Source organism: Juglans regia, chromosome 6 (genome assembly GCF_001411555.2).
Source record: "Juglans regia cultivar Chandler chromosome 6, Walnut 2.0, whole genome shotgun sequence".
NCBI classification, from domain to species: domain Eukaryota; kingdom Viridiplantae; phylum Streptophyta; class Magnoliopsida; order Fagales; family Juglandaceae; genus Juglans; species Juglans regia.
Genome location: NC_049906.1, coordinates 30,260,962 through 30,283,082, shown reverse-complemented (window position 1 = coordinate 30,283,082; position 22,121 = coordinate 30,260,962). Strand labels below are relative to the sequence as shown.

The window sequence follows — 22,121 nt, the reverse complement described above, 5'->3', positions numbered from 1 at the left end:
TAATAGTATGACTCACATCTCCTAGCAATATAATAAATTCATACACACTTAAACCCTCTTATCGAAGAATAACATTACCCATAGAAAAACGAGAAAACATTAGCACACCTCTCGCTCTCTCCCTTATCTCTCTAGAACAACCCCCGAAGAAAATCCAAACCAAAGGAGGGGGGTTGGAGCTTTGGCTCCTCCCTCCCTCATCCCTCCTCCCTCTTGTCTCATGTTTTTTCTTTTATTTTTTCTAGTTTTATGTGTTTTTCTTTTAAAGTATGGTGAAATGCTCATCTGTTGTTCTCCGGAGCCCCGCGACCACCATAATCCCCACCGCAAGATTTTCAAGGCGCCGATCATTTAGACTGGCGAAGAATTTCGTCGAACAGAGTGGCGCGTGAGCCACACGTGCGGTCCAAAGTGCGTGCGTGTCATCCACGCATGACATTTCTGGGACTAGGGCCATCGGTTTCTTTAGACTCGACTGTCTGCTGTACTTCCAGGATGGCGTGTCCCTTACGCACCACCACAGCCCCTGTGTTTGGTTTTCGATTTCCTCTAAGGTTGAAAATGCGGATCTACAACTTTCCAAGCTATATTTCGCTATTTTTTCATTTATCATTTATGTTTTTTATTATTTCCTTTGTTTTAGGTTAATAATAAAAAAGAAATAATTTCTTGGACTTTGTCTATAGAGTGAAAGTCCTCTCCTCTTCTGGAGGACGATGTTTGAAACTCTGCTTTAGGTAGAGTGTGGTCTCTCATACGATTTGTCTGTAGAGAGTTAGAAGTTAAGACTATATCAGTTACAAAAATTTGTGTACTAATGGAGCTCAAACTTTGAGTAATTGACTTATAATTTAGATTTGTTATGTATATATTAGTCACAATTATAATTTTGTTTTCATGAATGACTAAAGTTTTTTTAAAAAAAAAAAAAAAACCCCGCTTATGACGTCGTTCTTCAACCTCTTGGACGATTGATTAATAACAACTTCACAACGATCTTGACCTCATCACAATCCTACCATTTTATGGACGATCGACAACACTTTCCCAAATTTGTATACTTCCTTGTAAAGACTAGAATTCTCATTTGGCCAATTGTTTGAAATTCGAAGTTGGGGTAGAAGGACATTTGCAAATGGGGCTGATAATTTTTGGAGGAAAAATATAATCTTTTACCCAATATTTTCGGATTATGTCAGTAAAAAAAAATGTGGTCCTTAAACAAAAAGGTAATGATTTGAAAGAAGTTATAAGGATGTCATCTGAATTCTACATACCAAAACAGAAATACAAGAGAATTCCCAAATTATGTTGTTCTGAGTCACTTTTGCAGCAGAGCACAGGAGCAGTGAAATGATGAGAAAACCAGCAGATGATATGGGAATGTAGGGGCCTCTTCAAGGTGATAGATAAAACCCATTACACTTTGAAAAAAGTTTTTTAACTTCTACTCTAAACAAACATGCAATGATATCCATTTCTTGGTGCAACTATGTCGTGTGAGCTATCTGTCCACGTGAAATGAGCATGTAAAGATGAACCCTCTGATGCAAGCTAGAAAGAAGAAGAAAGAAAAAAGATCCTTCCTTTTTCATGGGTCCCCCTACTTTAACCACTCCTTATCATCAGGGCCCCACTTCCCTCTCATCTTCTAGTAACACTGTGCAAACTGACCGTACAATCAAAGTATATGGCAGAGAAACCTTTGTACATTTCTCAGTTCTCACCATCACAGTTCTGAGTAATCATCCTTCTCTAATCAACGGTGTAGAATTGGTGATGGTTATGATAGTGGACGTCGCTTATGAAAGATGCGTGCACAATAAAAGATTTCCATGACCATGTTATGTGGAATGATTCCATCGTATGCATGGTGGTGCCCATTCTGAGATGCTTTTCTTTCACCGTTGAAAAGTGAACTGCAATTGGCAGGAGAAAGAGACGAGACGAGACGAGACGAGTTGAATTCATTCCTCGACTTTCAGAATATCCCTGTATCTTTTCAGAGATAGACAGCACCTTAATGTATTTTTGTTTGTTGACAAGGGTGCTCAAAATTGCGAGGCAGATAAAATCTTTTTTTTTTAATGTTTCTTTTTTTTAAATGTCGGGAACTTCTCCAAGACAGGATCTTTCGGACCTATCCTTGCAAAGTAAATCCCGATCCTGTACACACCACGCAGCTAAAATCTTCTGAACAAGATGCTTATCATATTTGTTTGCTACTTTTCTATCTCCCCTGTTTTTTGTTTTTTAAAATTATTTCCCCTGTTTTTGTATTAGCAGAGCATATACCGTTATGTTTGGTTTGCTTAATGAGAATTCATCCCCAAAAAATAAAGACAACCAGAAAAGGAAAAGAGATGAATGAACAACCTCCTTTGTAGGAAGAAAATAAAGTGTAGTGCTTCAATGCATCAAACTCATCTCTGCTTGAAGTGATCAGGCAATGAAATGTACAAGGTGTTTATGTTAAATCAATGATGCTGCTTCTGTTCAAACAACTAGACAGAAAAATCTTTAGATGGAGGAAGTACATTTATATGTCGAACCACAGATTTTCTGGTTCATTCCAAATGGAAGCAGGCCAATGCAATTCCAGTGTTGGCCAATCGATCAGGGCATTTACATATACTCGGTTATATTGTTAGCTGGCATGATTCCCCTATATTTTACACAAACATCAATATATAGACCCAATATTCTTGCATTCAAAAGGCTTACTAATGAAGAAGTTGATATCATTGTATAGGCAGTATATGAACAATTGCATAATAAATGTTACCCATCTGAATGTTGTGATCGTGGTCACCGAAGATCAATGACCTCAAATTTTAGTTTGGGATTCATGTAAACATCTGTGCAAGTCTTGTATATGGGCCCACCATCAGGAGGTGGATCGTGTGGATGAAAGCCACGCTGCTGACATTGTCTAATGACAGACATCCCACCGGGGGTTGTCAACCGGAAAATGCCATGCTTTCTGTAGAGATTAATAAAATCTATCGTAAATAAAGTGTTTATAAATGAAAGAGTAAATAATTTATTTAGCAAAGATAATTGATCCAATATATATATATATATATATATATTATCTAGCAAGATCACAATTCTATCAGATCTTGATCTTACCTTGAACCATCTCTAGGTGCCATGACGATTGCAACAGATTCAGGCAACATAATCTAAAGACAGATTAAGAATTCGTGTGAGCTACAAATAAATAATAAAAGCAAACTCGTACATTTAGCCTTCTGTATGCTGAAAATAAAATGTTCTCTCACATCAGACCAAAAAATGCTCCAAATGTAGAATCGAAGAATCCTTCACTTTTTTTCCGTTATTTCAATTCATGGTGTCAATGCCGACAAGAGAAATAGGCACTGAAACAATAACACAACTTATTTCTCCGAGAGTCAAGCTGTGTGAACGAGTTCACCTCTACCAGACTACCAAGACCATGCATAATTTTGGATAACTAGTCCTATCTATGAAGTCAGACAACGAACATATACAATTTTTTTTATGATGAGGAATTCCGGAGAGTGTGCAAAGCAAGATGTCTTTTTACCCGATTAAACCCCAGAACCATGTAACGTGTCCACATCACACGGATCAAGTAAATCATCAGCTTTTCACCAACAGGAACCATGGTCTCGTGGCCCCTAGGAATTGTTTGTACCCAAGGGTTTGAAGCTTGGACCTAGAGGGAGCATACCACCAAGACCAAGGCTCTTACCACTTGAGCCAACTCATAGGGAACCAACATGTACAGTTAAAGCACTTCAATCAAATACCAAAGAAAAAAGAGGGGTTTCAGTTGTGAATAACTACACATTTCTAACACGCACTTGTGGTAACATGAAGATGCCCACAACTGTTATGGGTAACTGAGCACATAAGTTTTAACTATCAATTGACTTCAACGTGCAACAATCATAACAATTATAACAACATGAAGAGGCACACACCTGATATGAGTAATGGGTGTGAACATCAATTGATGACATGAAACAAGACTGAGAAGGATGTGTCTGAAAATTGCACCGAGGTTAATAATTAATCAGTCAGCATAAAGTCATGTTATGTCTCGGCATATTATGGCATGCCATATACAGAACAGGAACTGTACCAGATGCAACCAGTCATCACAGTTTTTTATGTTACAAATAAACTAAATGCCCTTTCTAGCCAGAACTTTATGTGAGGCAGTTTTCAGATTTATCAAGGAAATCTTTATTATCTCCAACTCGAAAACAACAAAACCTGTGCATGAAATATGCCTCAACAATTCATAAGCTGTGAATTCTTCCGTATATTATCAGCATTTAAATCCTGAATGCATTAATATTTTCCTATCTTAGCAATAATAACTTTCTAAACCGTCAGTGCTACTGAGAGCATTTAAACCCTAGGCCTAATTATCTAAAGTTTTTGTTCACCTATAAAAAAAATCGAATCCTACATTTTTTTAATTTAGCCTTTTCTGGAAACTGATTTGACTGATATAATGAGGACTCTTTAACAGATATTGCTACTAGATAGCTGGATACTGATGTATATAGCAGGACACTTGAAAAAAAAAACTTAACTCGTGGATTTCAAAAGAAAATTATTCTGTTTCAATTCTGATAAATTTCTATCCAATTCACAAACCAGCAAAGGGTAAAGCATAAGCTTAGGATCATTCGTTACATTACAATATACTCACATGAATCCACCCAAGTGGGAAGAGAGATTGCTTGTCCTGCACTTCAAATATTTCCTCCTCATTTGTTGCCTGACACTGAACAAAAAGTACAAATTCAATATAACATATGTAGATATCTAATAAATGGAAGTCTCACCAAATAGTCCAGTAAAATGTGTAATGAAATTTCCATACAGAATCTGATGTTGATTCCTGCTTAGGAATGATGAGGGCCGTAATATAAAACTTTCTGTTTTTCTGCACAAAAGCAAAATTTGAAAACATCAGGACTACAAGAGTTTAGATCAAAACCAGTGATCATTATCAACACTTACAAGTGAACCTGCAAGGACACCACATGTTTCTAAGTTTCTATCTGTGTTTGACTTAGCAAGCTTCATAAAGGTCTCCATCATTGTGGTTGACTACAAGGATAAACATTTGTTAGTACAAAATCGCACCTCACTTTCATCATAATATTTGATTTATACATCAAATAACTATCATAAGACGAATAAAAGTGATACCATCAAGTCATTATTAAAAAGAAAAAAATAGTGCGAGAGAGAGAGAGTGAGGCTCAGGGCAGAGGGGGGAGAGGGGTGAGAGATTGACGGAAGTAAGCTCACAATGTGCAATTGCAGTGGAGATTCAGCACCAACCAAATTATCTTGTGGGGAAGTCCCCATTCCATGTTCTACCTCACTAACTTGAGATGACACTGCAGGTATCAAATCTTGTAATTCTGCAAGTACATTTGAAGGGTTATGCTGTGACACTGCAGGAACCAAATCCTGTACTTCAGCAAGTACAGGCGGAGGAGAAGGCTGTCTGATAATATCTGGCTGAGCAGGGGATTCTGTTGGTTCAAAGGAAATCAGTGAACCAGGTTCCGCAACATGATGCATCAGAGTATTATCAGCCTGGGTAAGAATCAACTCCACACTTGATGTTTCATCTTCGGAATTTCCACTATCTGTTTTAACTGAAAGTCCATCATCTATGGTTTCCTGCAGGCTGTTTGCCCAGATGACAACCAGATGAAATAATATATGCTATCAATTCTTAAAAAAAAATGACATCACTGAGAGAAATGGCTATAAGATTTAATCTTTAAACAAATCAAGTCTCTCTACCATCAAGCAATCTTTTCAGAAAGTGTCTCTTTATATATTTTCCACTAAGTGAGATTTGATCTATTCAAGAGGTGCACAACCACCCTACGCAAAAGCAACTTAACTAGAGGCCAACCTTGGAATTTCAACTGGAGTCAGGTCTACAGTGCTTGGATATCGGACCTACATCCAGAAGTAATATGTCAAGCATGGTTCCTGCATTGAAGCGAAAGAAATCACCAGATACAGTCATACCCCTTTATCACTTATAGGGGGATGCCAATGCCCAGAAAGCCCATTAGGACCCAATATAGAATGTCTAGAGAGAGTTTCCTTCTTCGGAAGTGGAAAACCTAAAGACCTGCAAGAAGCAAGGAAATAAGCTAGTAATGAAGGAAACCAAAGGATTCATATGATTTAAATACTCATTTCATCATTGTCACATGTACTATTAAACTACATATCCCAGAAGACAAAATCTATAAAAGAAATAATGACATAATGTTCGTTTAAAATATTTAAAAACAAATTTGGAATTATCCTGCTTTAACATAAATTAGCCACCAAATTCATCTTTTATGTTCATTATCCCTGACCCTACGTGTAAGAGTGCTGTGTTGGCAGGTCAAATTGATATCAATAAATGTATTCCCTTTCTATTTAGCTTACCCCAAGTTGATAATATGTACAGAATATATTAGAATGACACATAGGGTGTCAAGACTAACACAGAATATCGATTTTTTTTTTTTTATAAGTAAGAGATAAACTTTATTGAAATGAATGAAATAGGCATGTACCAAGTACACAGGAAGTATACATTCTAAAAGCGATGAACTAAGGACAAGAATTCATGAATATCATCCCCTAGAATATCGATTTAATTGAAGATTAACACTGAGTCAAGTTGAATTGAGTTGTATTTATAACAAGCTTATATTATTTTGCCAACAAATGCAACTAACCGACAAGGCACATTGGGGAGCCACTCAAAATATCATCAGTTTGTGACTTATACCATTCAAAAAAAGAAGAATTCAAGACAACCAAAGATTTCATTAACACAAGCAAATCTAGTTTCTCCTTCTTTGTTTTCTTAGAACTGTAATCCTGCAAAATCCATACCACGTATGTACGATAGGGATATTCCCATATATAGCACTCTTACAATCTAATCAACAGCAATAGCATTGTTGCATGAAATACAACAAAAATAAAAAATCTACACAACCTCCACACACCACACTTTTTTTAATTTTTATTATTTTTTTCTTTTATCAAATATTTAATATATGAATAATAAATAGAAAAATTGAATTAGTTTAAAAAGAATAAATTCAAAAAAAAATTTTAAAAAATATTAAAAAATATTAAAATTTTAAAAAAAAGTGGTGTGGAGGATAGGAGGTTGTGTAGCATTCCTCCAACAAAAATATCATGTTTTCATAAGCAGCAATGTTCCGTATGGTGTAAGAGGACATGATAGCAACAAACAAAAAGATTTTCAGGATTCTAAGTAAGAGGAATCTACAAAAGATTAAAAACATGATTTGGACCCAGACATGCAAGCCTAGCATCAGTTTAACTACAAGTAACCATGCCTAGTAGTACATTATTCTAGAAACATCAGTATACAAAACAACTCAATTCAACTACACCATAATTGCAACTAATAGTAGTTATGCGCTGCACATTGTTACAGGGAAAGCAACTACACTCCAATCACTTTGAGGAGAACCCTTTTAGTATATAAAATAGCTTACATTTTGCTGAATCGCTGTTCCACTGGCTTAGCATATGGATATTGTTGAGCCCTTGAACCTTGATACAATAATTGATGTGTAGCTGGTCTTGCTGCCTGTTACACAGAAAGCATTTTGAAGCATATTGAAGCAGAACTTTTATTAGATAAGACTAGCAACATAGGAAAAAAAATAAAAATAGTGATAAGAGATAAAGGTCGTTGCAAGGTCTATTTATTGTATACCAAATTATTATTCAGCATCAAGGTTTCACTCTAAGATGACATTAATGAAGCATAGTTCAGAAATAGAAAGAACAGAGTAATTTCTGATAAAATGATGAAGCAGGAATTCCACCTTTATTAAGTCATAATTAGTTGAGGTCTGTTTTTTCACTGGAGACCAGTCCAATGAATTATTTTGATGAAACTGGCCCCGCCCATCTACTTGATATGTGTCTTTTCTGTTCAGTTCAGTGATCTTCAGTTGCACTGCAGGCTTCAGCTTCTCCAGCTCAGCCAATGCACTCAAGAATCTCTACAAAAAATAATCAAATCAAATTGTGCAACAAAATTCTTAATAAAAAACCCTATCATATGAGGGAACAGAGAATACTACCTTTTTCAAATAAGCTTTTTGGCTTTGAAGAGAGGCTTTGTAATCTCGATGGTTTGGTATGGTCTCAGAGACCAAACTGCAGAAGAAGAACAAAAATAGTTACTTACTGGTGCCTTTTCCAAAGATACCGAAGGGGATGTTAGCATTTCATAGAACCAAGACAGCTATGAATGGACCAAATGTAGTCCTAAAACTAGTTGATTCTTTCAGGTGTGCATTCCCACCATAAGCAAATTTTCAATTTGAATTTTATTCTCATGCCTATTCCCACACAAAAAAAAAAGCTTTAAATTAGGCACCGCCACATGCATATTCCGTGTAAAAAGTAGTTTTAAAATGTGTTTCTTTTACCATTCAAAACTTTTGAAAAGCCCTCCCACTGAGAAATTTGTCATAGAACAATGAAGAAATTTGAGAACTTATTGATCAAGATAAGGCTAACAATGATTCAGAAGGGAAATATCACAAGCTGGTTTTGGAATTAAATTAGGCTTACACACTGGATGTGGGAAGAACGCATATTAGTTCCATATATGTTAACATTTGAGCGTGTACATGAGTGGGGGTGAAAAACAACTGACATCATCAATATGTTCTGTCCGTTCTGAACTTTTATTTTTTCTCTATATTAAAAATAGTGGAATCAATGGTTACGTTTGCACTAAATATACATGCTAAAAGCTAATTACCATATATGAACATTAAATGAAACAAGTTTAAACTGAATTTGGATGAGTTGCATGTAGACTGCTGATGAGTCTAGACAAACAAGATATAAACTAAAACCAGTTAAAATCTATCTGATTTAATTTCAGGTTCAAGGCTTGTCGAGTGTTCTTTGTTTCTTACCTTGAAAATCTTAGAAGCATAACATATAGGTCTATGATATTCCTCTCTCTTCGAAAGATGTCAGCCTACAATGTGAGGAGTAAATTGGAATATGAGAAGCCATTTAGGACAACTGAACAAGAAATTGATCAAGAGGCTAAACTGATTAAGAAGCTACATGGTATCAGTAAAGCAATATATTCAATGTAAGCTATCCACAAGTGGCAGCACGTGTTTGGAAAAAGGAATTATTCCCAAGGTTTATGATAGTAACAAATTTCCTTCTTTGTAAGTCAATATGCATTTTCCGTAAATCATTTTTTTTTATTAGTAAAATGAAATTTTATTGAACGAATGTAATAGGCGAAACCCATGTACACAGGAAGTATACAAAAGAAAACACCTAGTTACATTCTATTAAGAAGAAGACGAAGAAGCTCCATCAAGTCCTATAGCAGAAAACCATTGTAATAAAGTAAATACAATGAATTTTCAGATTTCCTCCAGGGTGCGCTCCTTATCATTAAGCATTGCTCGTTCCTTTCCAACCAAAGACACCACATGAGACATAAAGGAACCATCTTCCATGCCGCAACCACTTGTTTAGAACTACGAAGTCCCATCCAGCATGCAAACAAATCCACTACTGTCCTTGGCCTCACCCAAACCAGTCCAACTCTTCTAAAAACACCATCCCATAATGCCTTTGCCACCTCACAATGCAAAAGTAAATGATCCATCGATTCCCCCATGCTTCTTACACATAAAACAACACTCCATAATAACAAAACCCCTCTTTCTCAGATTATCAATTGTCAAAATATTTCCAAGTGATGCTGTCCAAATGAAAAATGCAACTTTGGAAGGCACATGAGACCTCCAAATGCACTTCCAAGGAAAAGAATCACTCTGCTGAACAGTCAATACCTTATAGTAAGACCGTACTGAGAATTTTTTGCCGCCCATATGCTTCCATATCATTTAATCCCTCTCATCACCCCCAACCCACTGGGAATAAAGGAAGCAGAAAAAATCAGACACCTCATCAAGTTCCCAATCCTGAACAGCTCTAGTAAAACCAACATCCCACTGCAAACTTCCATTAGAATTTACTGTCAGATCAGCAACAGATTCAAGCTGATTATTTGCTATACGAAAAATAGCAGGGAACACACTACAAAGAGCCCGATCACCACACCAAGTATCAAGCCAAAATCAGAACCCTTGTACCCTCACCAACAACAAAATTTGTATGTTTTACAAAGTTCTCCCATCCCTTTCTAATAAATTTCCAAAGACTCACTCCATAGGTACCCCTAACCTCCTTAGAACACCCCCTCCCCCCCAACCGTATTTCCGATCTAAAACCTCCCCCCACAACGACACCCCTTCCACTTGATACCTCCACAACCATTTTCCCAACAAAGCCTTGTTAAAACTACTCAAATTCTGAATCCCCAAACCTCCATCTGAAATAGGGGAGCAAGCTTTTTTCCAACTAACAAGATGAATCTTCATCTCCTCAACTCATACCACCCCACCAAAATGTACAAAATAATTTCTCAATCAGTTTTCACACCTCTACTGGCAAAGGAAATAAAGAGAGTAAGTTGGAAGATTAGAAAGAGTACTTTTAATGAGAGTTATTATACTCCCTTAAATAAAGCCGCTTCCAACCCGCCAACCTTTTCTCAATCTTCTCCACTACCCCATCCCAAATAGACTTTGCCTTGAAAGATGCCCCCAATGGAAGACCAAGATACTTCAATGGTAAAGCAGCAACTTCTGCCAAGCAATTAATATTCCACACCTCCCCCATAGGAACCATCTCCGACTTACCCAAATTCACCTACAGACCTAATACAACTTCAAAACATAAAAAAACAGCCCTTAAGGCTTGAATCTGTCCATGATCACCGTCACGAAAAATAATAGTGTTATCTGCAAATAAAATGTGAGAAATAGTAATAAAACCATTATGAGCATTTCCCACCTTAAACCCAGAAAGAAATCCCCAACCCACAGCAGCCTCCACCATTTGGCTCAAAGCTTCCATGATAATAACAAAAAGGAAGGGAGATAACGGATCCCCCTGTCTCAAACCGTGAGAACTATGAAAAAAAACCACAATGACTCCCATTAACTAACACTGAAAATCGAGCAGTAGAGACACAATATCTAATCCATCCACACCAACTCTCCCCAAATCCACATCTCCCAAGCATGTAAAAAAGAAAATTCCAATTCACATGATCATACGTCTTCTCCATATCTAGCTTACAAATGACATCCAGAACCCTTTCCCTCAAGCGGCTATCTAGACATTCATTAGCAATCAAGACAGAATCAAGAATTTGCCTACCCCGAACAAAAGCATTTTGGGACATAGAAATAATTATTTCCATCACCGTACTCAACTGATTGGTAACTACCTTCGAGATTATCTTATAAACACTACCCACCAAGCTAATAGGGCGAAAATCCTTCAACTCAGAGGCCCCGGCTATTTTAGGAATAAGATAAATGAATGTGGCATTAAGGGACTTCTCAAACTTCTCATAAGTGAAAAATTCCTGAAAAACACGCATCACATCGGCTTTCACAACATCCCAACAATCTTGAAAAAAACCCATAGAAAAGCCATCCGGGCCAAGGGGTTTATCTTTTACCATTCCACAAACCACCAGATACACATCATTCTCCTCAAATGGTCCCTCCAGCCAGCTTGCAGGAATAGGATCCAATGAATCAAAAACCAATCCATCAAGTTTAGGTCGCCAATCAGCCATCTCGGTTAATAAAGAAAGAGCAAGAATAAAGTAAGAGCAAATGAATCATTATGCATAGCACCTTCAAAAGCAAGAATAAAGTAAGAGCAATGTCAATGTAAACCAAATGAATGAATGAAAACATTGAGATGCCCTGCAGTGACAATAATCCAACAGTGCCATCCAGCAAGAGCCCAAATGTGAGCCAAGAAACAAGGAGTGTTCCGTTCAATCAAAGATCTTTCCTTTTATGTTCCTTATTTTGTTAGGTTTGTTCAAGGTATTGTCACAGAAGAGGCATTAGTGTGAAGAAACAAAAATAACAGACCCCATCCTTTTTAATGTTTGGAGCAAAGTTGTAACACCCAAGTCCCACAAAAAATACCAATAAAAAAACACCCATGTACCAGAATATGAATAACAGAGGGGGTAGGTTAAAAAAATAATCATGAGTGCTAATTTCCACATTGGCTACTTATCGGGTGAAATTCAGATTTATAAACGATTCTACAGAAGCTTCAAATTGACTAGTCTTTTGGGGATAATAGCACAGATGTGGCTAGCACTTTCCCCGGGTCGTTAGAAAAGAGAGAGGAAATTTTTCCCTTGTTCTTTTTTTTTTCTGAGAAGTACGATTTTTCCCTTATTCTATATTACAAAGTGATGTGTCACCCTAAAAATCATGAGTATATGTGGCCTAAGGCTTTGGATGTAGATGTTATGAACGGGAAAGGGTTAGATTGAGTATGTTTTCAAGTTATTTATATAATGGAAACAAAAACAAGAAAGTAGGATGTTACTGTCAGCAGTTAAATACAAACTACAAGAGTGTTCAAAACATGGACTCTAGTGGTAATAGGTAAAAAGAAATGGCATGGGTAAAGGGTAAGGGCAAGGGTCAATCCTTCCGGCATGTCAGTTATAATTACTCGTTGGAGGAAAAATAAATGGAAAAGAAAAATCTTAAGCATGTAGGTTCAAGACTTTAAAATGTGTGAAAAAAGAAAAGGAAAATTTTGAAGTTTAACAAGGAAAAACTATGTTTAAGGATAATGTTCTGGGAATATGAAAAGAACCCATGAAAAATAATAAGCACAATAAATCGTTTAGGTCATTGAAGCTAATTGATGATAAGTTCTCTACTAGCTAGCAGGTTCTCTGCTTTCTGCAGCTTTTATCATCATCCACATCTTTCGCAGAGAACAAATCTAAATTACCAATAACCATAAGTAGGTTTCCAAATTTACAACCTAAACAAAAGAAAGTCCCCACTGAAGAGCCAAGAAAGTGGATGCATCAGGATGCTTTGGGCTGGCTTCAGGTTTTGACTCAGATAACTTGGAAAACATAAGTAGAAAAATTGTAAGCCAAGGCATCTGACCCAGTAGTGGAGGCATATATGGAAGGTGGCGAGGGTTTAGGGATCAATCTGAGTGCCTAGAGGGTAATCAATCAAAATATTTCAATTAAAATAAACACACCCATATAAAGGAGCAAAGATGGTGAAAATACTTAAAAACAAAGTTCAAGTATTTCCTTCGCTTGCAACATGTTATTCCACACCTGTATTACTTCAATAAGTCCTTTTTTTATAGTAACAAATCCTTATTGATATGCGCCAAACGCAAAACTCAAGTACCCAAGGAGCATACAAGATCTTCCTTCAATCAATCCTAAAAATCTTAAAGAGCAAGCTAGACCCTCCAAAGTCCAAATGCCACTTTTCACTGCCATTTCAGACACTTGATTGGCCAAACTCATTTTTAAGTAAAGTGATCGAATTTTACTAAACAACACTAAAGCACAACCTGAATATACTGGGAATATATAGGAGAACTCCTAGTCAAGCAGGGAATGGGAACAAGGATTCGTAAATCTACACAAGACTAAAACTAGAATTATTGAAAGTGATTGACCACTCGTACAAAGGAATTGAGGTTTCTAACTATGATAGAATTCTCTCGCAGCCTTCAAAATTGTGGGTGTCTGTTCAGTCCAAATACTCCACATTAGGCACAAAAGGAGCATGTCTACAGACATTCGTAAACTATTATTTTAGCTCCCTAGGTTCACGAATGGGAGGCATATAATTTTCAACAACGTGACCTCAAAAACTCCAGTGTCACCTAATGAAGAAATTCGGAATGTCGAATACAACCATCCACTAAATAGGCATCGTCCCTAACCTTCATAGAACATAAAGAAGGACTCAAAACAATACTGTCCACAAAGGTCCAAGATTGGATGCATTGGCATCAACATGCACAATAGCAAAGCATTGCAAATTTACCTCTCTTCTGGTATGTTCATTAGCATCACCAAAAATTCCATAAATCTTTATCTAACAGTTCTTCTGTAGCTCACTAAACTACAAGCAACCAATACTATTTCAATCACAACTTTAAACAACCCTTCTCATACTACATGATCTTTCAGCTACCTTCACACTTCTAAAAAATTAAGTCCAAGATCAAAGAAAAGGAAAAAAAAGTAAAAATAGCATCAATACTGAAACCTCGTATGAATAACCAACCAAATTCAAAATTAAGAAATATTTATAATAGAAAAACCCAGAAGTGGAAATTTCACAATCACCCATAAATTTTAAAGAGGAAGTAGCGCACCTGTTTGAGAATATTATCAGCGATTCGGTAGTAGTACCGGAGAGAAATCCGATTATCGACAACAAGTTTCTGAGCGCTGGCGGCGACGTTAATTCCATCACAAGATGGCCTCATTTTCTTCTTCTCTTTCCTTTACTTTCTACCCAAACAACATTGTTTAGGGATCGGGAATTTTGGACTCCTTCTGGTCTTTAATATGAGTGCGAGGGTTTAGGGTCGTCAATTCCGGCTAGGACTCGGAGAACAGAGGGAGAGAGAGAGAGAGAGAGAGAGAGAGCGAGGGAGGACGCGATCGGCGAAACGAGAAAAAAATAGGTCATTTAGCTATTGTAAATGTGGCAAATAGGCAAAGTGGCCTGTTTGGCTACCAAGAAAATTAGAAATCCATTATTTTCAGTGGGGTAACCGTTCGGTGAAGTTAATTATTTTTAATAAACTTTTTCCTTTTACATTTTTTTTATTATTTAATTTTCTGTAATGGAAGATTCATGTAAAGGTAGAGAATACACTTGTTATGGCAAGAAAATTGGAAATACACTTGTGAATGTGAAGTTAATATTATATTATTATTTTGATGAATTTAATTACGAATTCAATGTGGAGTTATGGTTAGGAAAATTTTGGATTTATAAAAATTATGTACTTTTCATCAAACTTTAGAGATAATTTTGATGAAACCAATGCCAATACTCTTGACTGGTTCACTTATTTTATGTAAATAATTTTTAATATATGTTGGAAATTATATTGCTATATCTCGCATTCTTAATTGTTTAAGGTTGTGATTAATTTCATTTCAAAAAAAAAAATGTTGTGATTAATTTTGACTCTAAATCGAGGCAAATCACGATTTTAAATGATAAATTTTATTAATTTTCAATAAAAAAATACACTTTGTATTTTCAAATTATCAAAGTTTTTTTATCTCATGTATCCTAAACCGAACTTGAGAAATTGAGATCTCTAGTTTATTTTTAAAGAACATTTTATCTTATCTGATCTGATCATTACAATTTTTTTAAATACCTAAACAAAATATAAAAAATAATTCAATTTTTTTAAATTCTAAAATTAAAATTATATTATAATAATATTTTATTCAACTTTCCACCAGTATCTCATCTTATCTGTGTAATCAAACGAGGCCTGAAAAGTTCTATTCAACATCCCTACACCACACACCTACTTTTACTTTTTACCTTTTTATTTTTTCCCCTCAACATATGTGTAATATAGAGTTGCTGAATAGAAGAACTCGATCTAAAATGATAGGAATTTTGAAAAAATTTAAGAAAAATGGGATGAATGTTGACTCACATGTCATGATGACATTTATATATACTTTGATTTTGTACCCTCAAACTATATTGAGGTTTGATTTTACAACATAAACTGCAAAATTGAAGCATTGGTCCTTTTATTTTTCAAGCAAACTATATAATAAAGAGAAATTAATGAGAGGATAGTGGCAATCATGTTGACATAAGGGCACTATCGCACTAAAAGATGTGTTATGTGAGTTGCTGACTTGGACGTTTTGGAAACCTTCCAAACAATGGAATCGCAAAACCAATACCATATTTGGTTATTATCAATGCATGACTTCTTCATGGTCTTGGCATATTGCTGTTGCTAAAGGAGTCATCCAGCTTGATTGCTACATCAACACTTATTTATGAGAAATATTTGGTTTACAAATAAATCTCATAAAAATAAAACTACAAATTACATGACTTGTTGTGATGAGAAATGATATTTGTAGTTCTAGGGTGTGTAAGTCCCGCGTATTTCCTTTTAGAAAATGGATAAATCTGAGATCTATATGAAAAAAATTATTTTTTAATAGTAGACTCTACTTTTTTCAAAGGAAATACGCGATAATTGCACACTCTAAAACTGTATCTATAATTACTCTGTTGTAATACATCAAATTACAAAGCTCTTTTTAGTGTAAAAGAAATTTAATATATAACATCTAATCACATCAATTTGTAAATCTTATTTTTGTACAACTTATTTATGAATCTACACACTCTCTCTTTACACTACGAGAAGGAGGAGGTGGCGGCTACCAAGTTTGTGATTGAGATGACCCTTGCGGATGTTGTTTTCAAATGCTCTCTTTAGATTTACACTGTAGTTTGTGGTAGATTGAGGGGATCATAGTCTTTGTTTCCATGAACTAGTTGTAACATCCCATTCTCGTAGGTTAAGAGTGTCACGTATTTTTCATAAAAATAAACACGACAAAAGATCTCAAATTTCATAAATGAAATTAGAAATTTATTTTGTAGAAAAATGTCTAATAAAATGTCTTCCAAAAACATTAAATGAATAAATTCATGTCATAAAAGCATGTTTTATTTTAGAAAGTCTGAAACTAAAATTAACTGCTCCTTCTATTCCTGGCTTGTCTACTCGTACTCATCATCATCCTCACCTGGGTGGTTAAAAATATAAAAACAAACTAAAATGAGTCGAAAACTCAACATGAAATCTATCACAACGTAAACATAATAAACATAAGGTTTTCATAAAAAATTTCATACTAAGAGTTTAAAATTCATAACTGTTCATACTAATGTTTATGCTATGTATGATTAATTTAACTGAATTAACTGATTGATCTGATTGATTTATCTGATTTAACTAATTTATCTGACTGGCCAACACACTTAACCCTGTGTGCGAGGTTGTGCACCGGCCCCACGTCCCACTACAGCAAGGGGAGCCGTTGATAGTATTCCGGCATATTATGGTGGACCACGTCTGAGTTCATGGCTTGCACATCCACTCTGAAACTGAATTGCATTTGTACCATGCATATGAATGACCATCTGATTAACTGATCTGATCTTATCTTGCACTTGAATTTAAGATAGCTTACGTGTTTTATACATATGAGATGCATGACATAATACATACATAATTATAATTTCTAAATTTGAACATGATATGAAATGACATGATTGTATGCTATGCTGGATGACATATTTGCATATGACATGAGTGGTTCATAAATAATGGTTGTCAATGAACTAGCTTGAATAATACTTATATATAAGTTGAACTGTAATAATTCTAATTTATGATCAAATTATTTATCTCATTGCGCTTATTCTTGAATAACACTTCGTAACTTGACACCTATATGCAATAATAATTATCACTAAATTTGTTTGGGAATAAATAAGTACTAATATCTTACTTAATTAAATTCACAATCTAAAAAATAGTCAAACAAATCCTTTGTTTAACACTATAATCAATAAATCCTAGTATTTAAATTATTTAAAATACTAATTTATAATTTAGTAGAATACTCGAGCTATTTTAAAATAATTCATAAAACTTAAATTCTTAAATTAAGTTTCATTTCTTAACATAATTATTAAATCTAATGAAAAACCTAATAAATACTAATATTGTTTAAATATTCTTAACATAATAATTTTATTAAATTCTACTAAATAGACAAAGGAATATTAACAAAATATTAGTCTAAAAAATATACTTTGAAATATAATTCAAATTCTTTAAACATTTCCTTATAAAATAGCATTTGACTAATATATTTATTTAAGAAAATTGACTTTTAAAATGTTAAGCCCAATAAAATTAGTAAAACTGTTGTTGAAATAAAATAAGATTAAATCTAATTTAAAAGACAAGTTCATTTAAAGATCATTAAAATTTGTAAGAGTTGCAATCTGGTCCATAATAATATTACTACTTGAGCCTAACAAAAGAATAAGTCTATCCCACGCACATAAGGGCCTAGGGCCCAAGGCCCATCAAGAACTAAGGGTTCTTTTAGGAAACAAGATACACGGGCTAAACAAAAGAAAAACAGAAAGTTTGAGAGAGAGGGAGAGGTTCTGTGATGGACTCACCGAGAAAGAAGCTGACGTGTGGCGGCTCAGGGTGGCTGGCAAGGGTCATGGCGGCACGACTAGTGGCTTCTCTGTGGTGGTACAACACCGAGAGAGAGAGAGAGAGAGAGAGAGAGAGAGAGAGAGTTTAGAGAGAGAGATTGTTAAATGAAAAACTACTGAAGACGACCGAAAGGGAGAGGAGGCTGGCGGTGGTCGAGGGCTTACCGGAAGGGAGTGGGATCGACGGGGCTGCACTGGTCGGCAGTTTCTGTGTCGTTGGAGAGGTGGTTCGGCGCCTCTTGAGGTGGCTACCGTGGAGGAGGGCGACTGCTCTGTTTCGAACGTGGAAAACAGAGGTTCACCAAAACAATGATTCTGCGAAGAGGGTGGGTCTAAGGCTTACTGTGTTTGGGGGACCCTTGGCTTTGCACAGTGGTTGAGAGTGGGAAAAGGCTCACGGTGTGGAGGAGTTCCAGTGAGGTGGCTCACGGCTTCGAGTTTCTCCTCTCGTATACAGGGTAAGCAAAATTTTTAAGTGTAGAAGATAGAAAAATAAAAGGAAAACTAAAGGAGTAGAGACGTGTATGTGCATGAGAGTGGAGACGTGCAGAGTGGAGAAAAATTGCACATCAATAAAGTTGGTTTCCACTAGAATGTTAACAACTAATACTGAGAAACATACGAGTTTTGAGGTTTAAAGTGTTTGAATAGAAGCTAAAATCAAGAGATGAGGTTCGGTGGAGATAGTGAGAAATAAACTTTAAATTCAAATCAAACTCTAGTGAACGTAATCTGATACAATTTGGTAATAGTTATTAGAAATAATAATAATAAAATAAAAACTCTAGTAATTTCAACAAAACTATAATAGAAATTATTAAAATAAATAATTATAAAAATCTAATAAGATTATAATAATAATAATAATAGATAAAATATAACTAGAAGATTTACCTATATACCCTAAATTCAAGACTGGTATGTTACACTGGTTTAGGTCTCATTTGGTTACTCAAATGAGATAAGAGTTAAAAGTTAAATAAAATATTGTTAGAATATAATTTTTTAACATTATTTTTGTTCTGAGATTTGTAAAAATTGAATTATTTTTTATATTTGGCTTGAGAGTTTGAGAAAGTTGTAATGATTAGATAAGACAAGATTGTTAGAATATTATTCCATGCACCTAATATTGAGTCCATTGAGATTACTACAAAGAAAGGTAAAAATGTTGAAAGGGTGATGCATTCAAAGTGTAGTGGAAGAAAAGATGTTCTCTTGTGTTTTAGACTAAGAAAAGCAAAGAGGGCACTTGATATCCTTTTCATTAATGGGAAGTGGTTGGTGCCTTAAGTGCAAAGCAACTTTGACACGTTCTAGGATAATTTCTGGTGTGGCTTTGTTTTGAATGTGAAAGTCCTTATATGCTCTAAAGGCCAAGCTAGGGTATCTTCAATTGGGTATTGTTGGAACGAATTCAAAGGATGCGAAGAATGACAAGTTGAAATGAAATTAAGAAAGAACAATTTACATATGTGTAGCAGATTGTATAATAGAATGCCATATTTATAAATGAATGAGGCTCGAGAAAGAAGGAAATTACAATAAATAAAATATACTGATTGATGCTAATTGATTCACACAAAAACTAAATATAGTAGAGAATAAATCATATTATTATACATATGCTAGAATATTACACGTATAGTATGGTAATATTCTAAGAGAATGTATAGTACCATCATCCGATTTTGATAGTTAACAAGAATGAAAATAGATTATGCGACATAATCTTAACGGTTAGATCTTAATATATTGGACATATCATAACTTATTTTTTAGTTTGAGTTGCACTAATAATTTGGAAAGTAAAATATCTTATAATTAGAAGGTAAAAGTATACAAAAGAACACAAACAAAAGAATAAAAGAGTCGTTAATTTCAATAAATTCAATATTGACATGGAGGTGTTTGTGAAAATGACAATGACGTTAATTTGGATAAAGTAAACTCAATCTATACGTTTTGATCAGACTTTTGTTCTCCTAAAAATGATCAAATATATGATACTTATATTGGCTCGGCTCCTAAATGCATGCACACTATAAGAGTCATTGTTGTAGATTTAGGCCTTGTTTGGATGTTGAGCTGAGTTGAGATGAGTTGAGTTCTTTATGAATAGTAGTAAGTTGAGATGGTAGAATAAGTTTTGTGAGGCCGACCTAAGATGAGTTTAGATGTGTTTGGATGTTAAGATGAGTTTAGATGTATTTATGAAAAATTGAAAAAAGGTTGTGGGTCTTGCGTATAAAGAGATATTGAGTTGAAAAATGTTATGAGTCTCACGTGTGAAGAGGTTTTGAGTTGAGACGAGTTTAGTGATTTAAGAGTTGAGTGTTGGATGTTAGACTTAACTTAAATTTAGACTGAACTAAGTTGATTTTAGTTTAGTTCAAGTTCCAAATGGGATAATATACATCAAACCAGTCAAGATCTTCTGGACGAGATGACATAATGTCTAGTCTCTAAATGGAAGAATTAAGATGGACATATTTATGATTTTGACGTCATGTGATTTTGTTGGTTTGTTGTATGCTGATTTAAGTTATATATGGATTGATATGTTTATGAGATTAAATGGTGTTGTAATTGAATGCTTGCATCGAGAAAGATAAGGAAGTATGCATTTGTGTTGGGTTGTGATTTGGAAATGTGTAATTGTCAAGAGACTTATGGATTTGGGTAAAGTGTTCGTGAATGTTGATTAAATAGATTTGAGTATGTGGGTATGTTATGCATGAACAATGGTTGTCTGATGTATTTGTGTTGGGCTTAAGTGATAAAATGAATAGAGTATGTGTAACTTTTTGCTCATTAATTTTTAGATGGTGAGTTTACAAGAGAATGATGGATATAGGTTTTGTTTTAAGCTTGTAACGATCAATATTGATAGTTATACATGCAGTACATGAGAATAACTTTGATGAAAGCTTATGTTTAGCAAGAAAAGAATGGAAGTTATACATATGGGTAAAGTTGAGGTCAAATTACAAATGGTCAAAAAGTATAGGAGTTATGGTGTAATTAGTAAAACTTCAAAGGTTCATTCAACAAAAAGTCTATTAGAAAGGTCATTTTTAGTTTTTAATAAAAAGTTCTCAATGCTGAGTTTTAACATTATGATTATGTGAAAACAAAGACGTGAAACATACACCAGTAATAGTCTATAAGTTGGCTTCTAACTTACACTTGGATAAGATGGATAATTATGTGTAAATGTTTCATGATCATTGTATATGTTTTACTTTGCTATAAGTTATCATATGACATGTCATGATTCAATGTCATCACCATGTATACATGCAAAGATGCACAAGTCATGCATTGAAAATTATTTTGTCATGACCCCAAGTTATGATGAAAGATTATCCTAGTGGAACCTCTTCGTTCACTTTGGAGTGAGTAAATATGGAGTAGAATCTCTTGGGTGGATGAAGAACAATCAACAACTTTAAATGAGATAGTAATGGTCCCAAAGCGAAGGTAAGAACTTTCTTACTAGTGGGTGCGCTAGAATACTCATGGTGAAGGACGTTTCACCTAACCTGAGTATTCTTGAGACAAAGCCATCGACGGGTGTTACCAATCATGTGGTGAAGTTAAAAGTAGGTGCACGCGATTTATATTGGGGGTCGTGAGGTACAATGAGCAAGAAGAAGAAAAGATGTAAGATTTTTTATGAAAGAAATCATGTTATGAAGTCATAAAGTTCTCTGAGTTTTTGTAAATGAATCTAGATGAGAGAAAAATACAGTTTTATAAATGCAAACTCATGTTCATGCATACATGCCCTTGTTTACT

The 22,121-nt window shown here is 34.9% G+C and overlaps 1 protein-coding gene across 2 annotated transcripts; it reads right to left on the bottom strand.

Annotated features, from left to right (window-relative positions):
- Nucleotides 1-2,402: 2,402 nt before the first annotated feature.
- Nucleotides 2,403-14,746, bottom strand: LOC108998365 (AMSH-like ubiquitin thioesterase 1). Of its 2 annotated transcripts, XM_018974919.2 has the most exons (15): nt 14,386-14,733; nt 9,015-9,079; nt 8,166-8,241; nt 7,905-8,084; nt 7,569-7,663; nt 6,061-6,166; nt 5,942-5,988; nt 5,320-5,707; nt 5,026-5,115; nt 4,886-4,948; nt 4,712-4,786; nt 3,972-4,034; nt 3,133-3,185; nt 2,786-2,983; nt 2,403-2,665 (listed from the first exon to the last, which is right to left on the bottom strand). In XM_018974919.2, the coding sequence occupies exons 1-14, from the start codon at nt 14,497-14,499 to the stop codon at nt 2,809-2,811; spliced, it is 1,590 nt and encodes a 529-aa protein (XP_018830464.1). In that variant the 5' UTR covers nt 14,500-14,733; the 3' UTR covers nt 2,403-2,665; nt 2,786-2,808. The 2 variants fall into 2 exon arrangements, with proteins under 2 accessions (XP_018830464.1, XP_018830455.1); XM_018974910.2 differs by having other exon boundaries at nt 2,403-2,983; nt 14,386-14,746.
- Between the last annotated feature and the right edge of the window lie 7,375 nt (nt 14,747-22,121).

What these genes read in the sequence shown, in the direction of transcription:
- LOC108998365 (XM_018974910.2), bottom strand. Translation starts at nt 14,499, where the DNA reads ATGAGGCCATCTTGTGATGGAATTAACGTCGCCGCCAGCGCTCAGAAA. An exon ending in CCCCTATAAGTGATAAAGGG is followed by an intron (nt 5,989 to 6,060) that starts GTATGACTGTAT and finishes TTCTGGATGTAG; the next exon opens with GTCCGATATCCAAGCACTGT. An exon ending in ACTCCAGTTGAAATTCCAAG is followed by an intron (nt 5,708 to 5,941) that starts GTTGGCCTCTAG and finishes CTGGGCAAACAG; the next exon opens with CCTGCAGGAAACCATAGATG.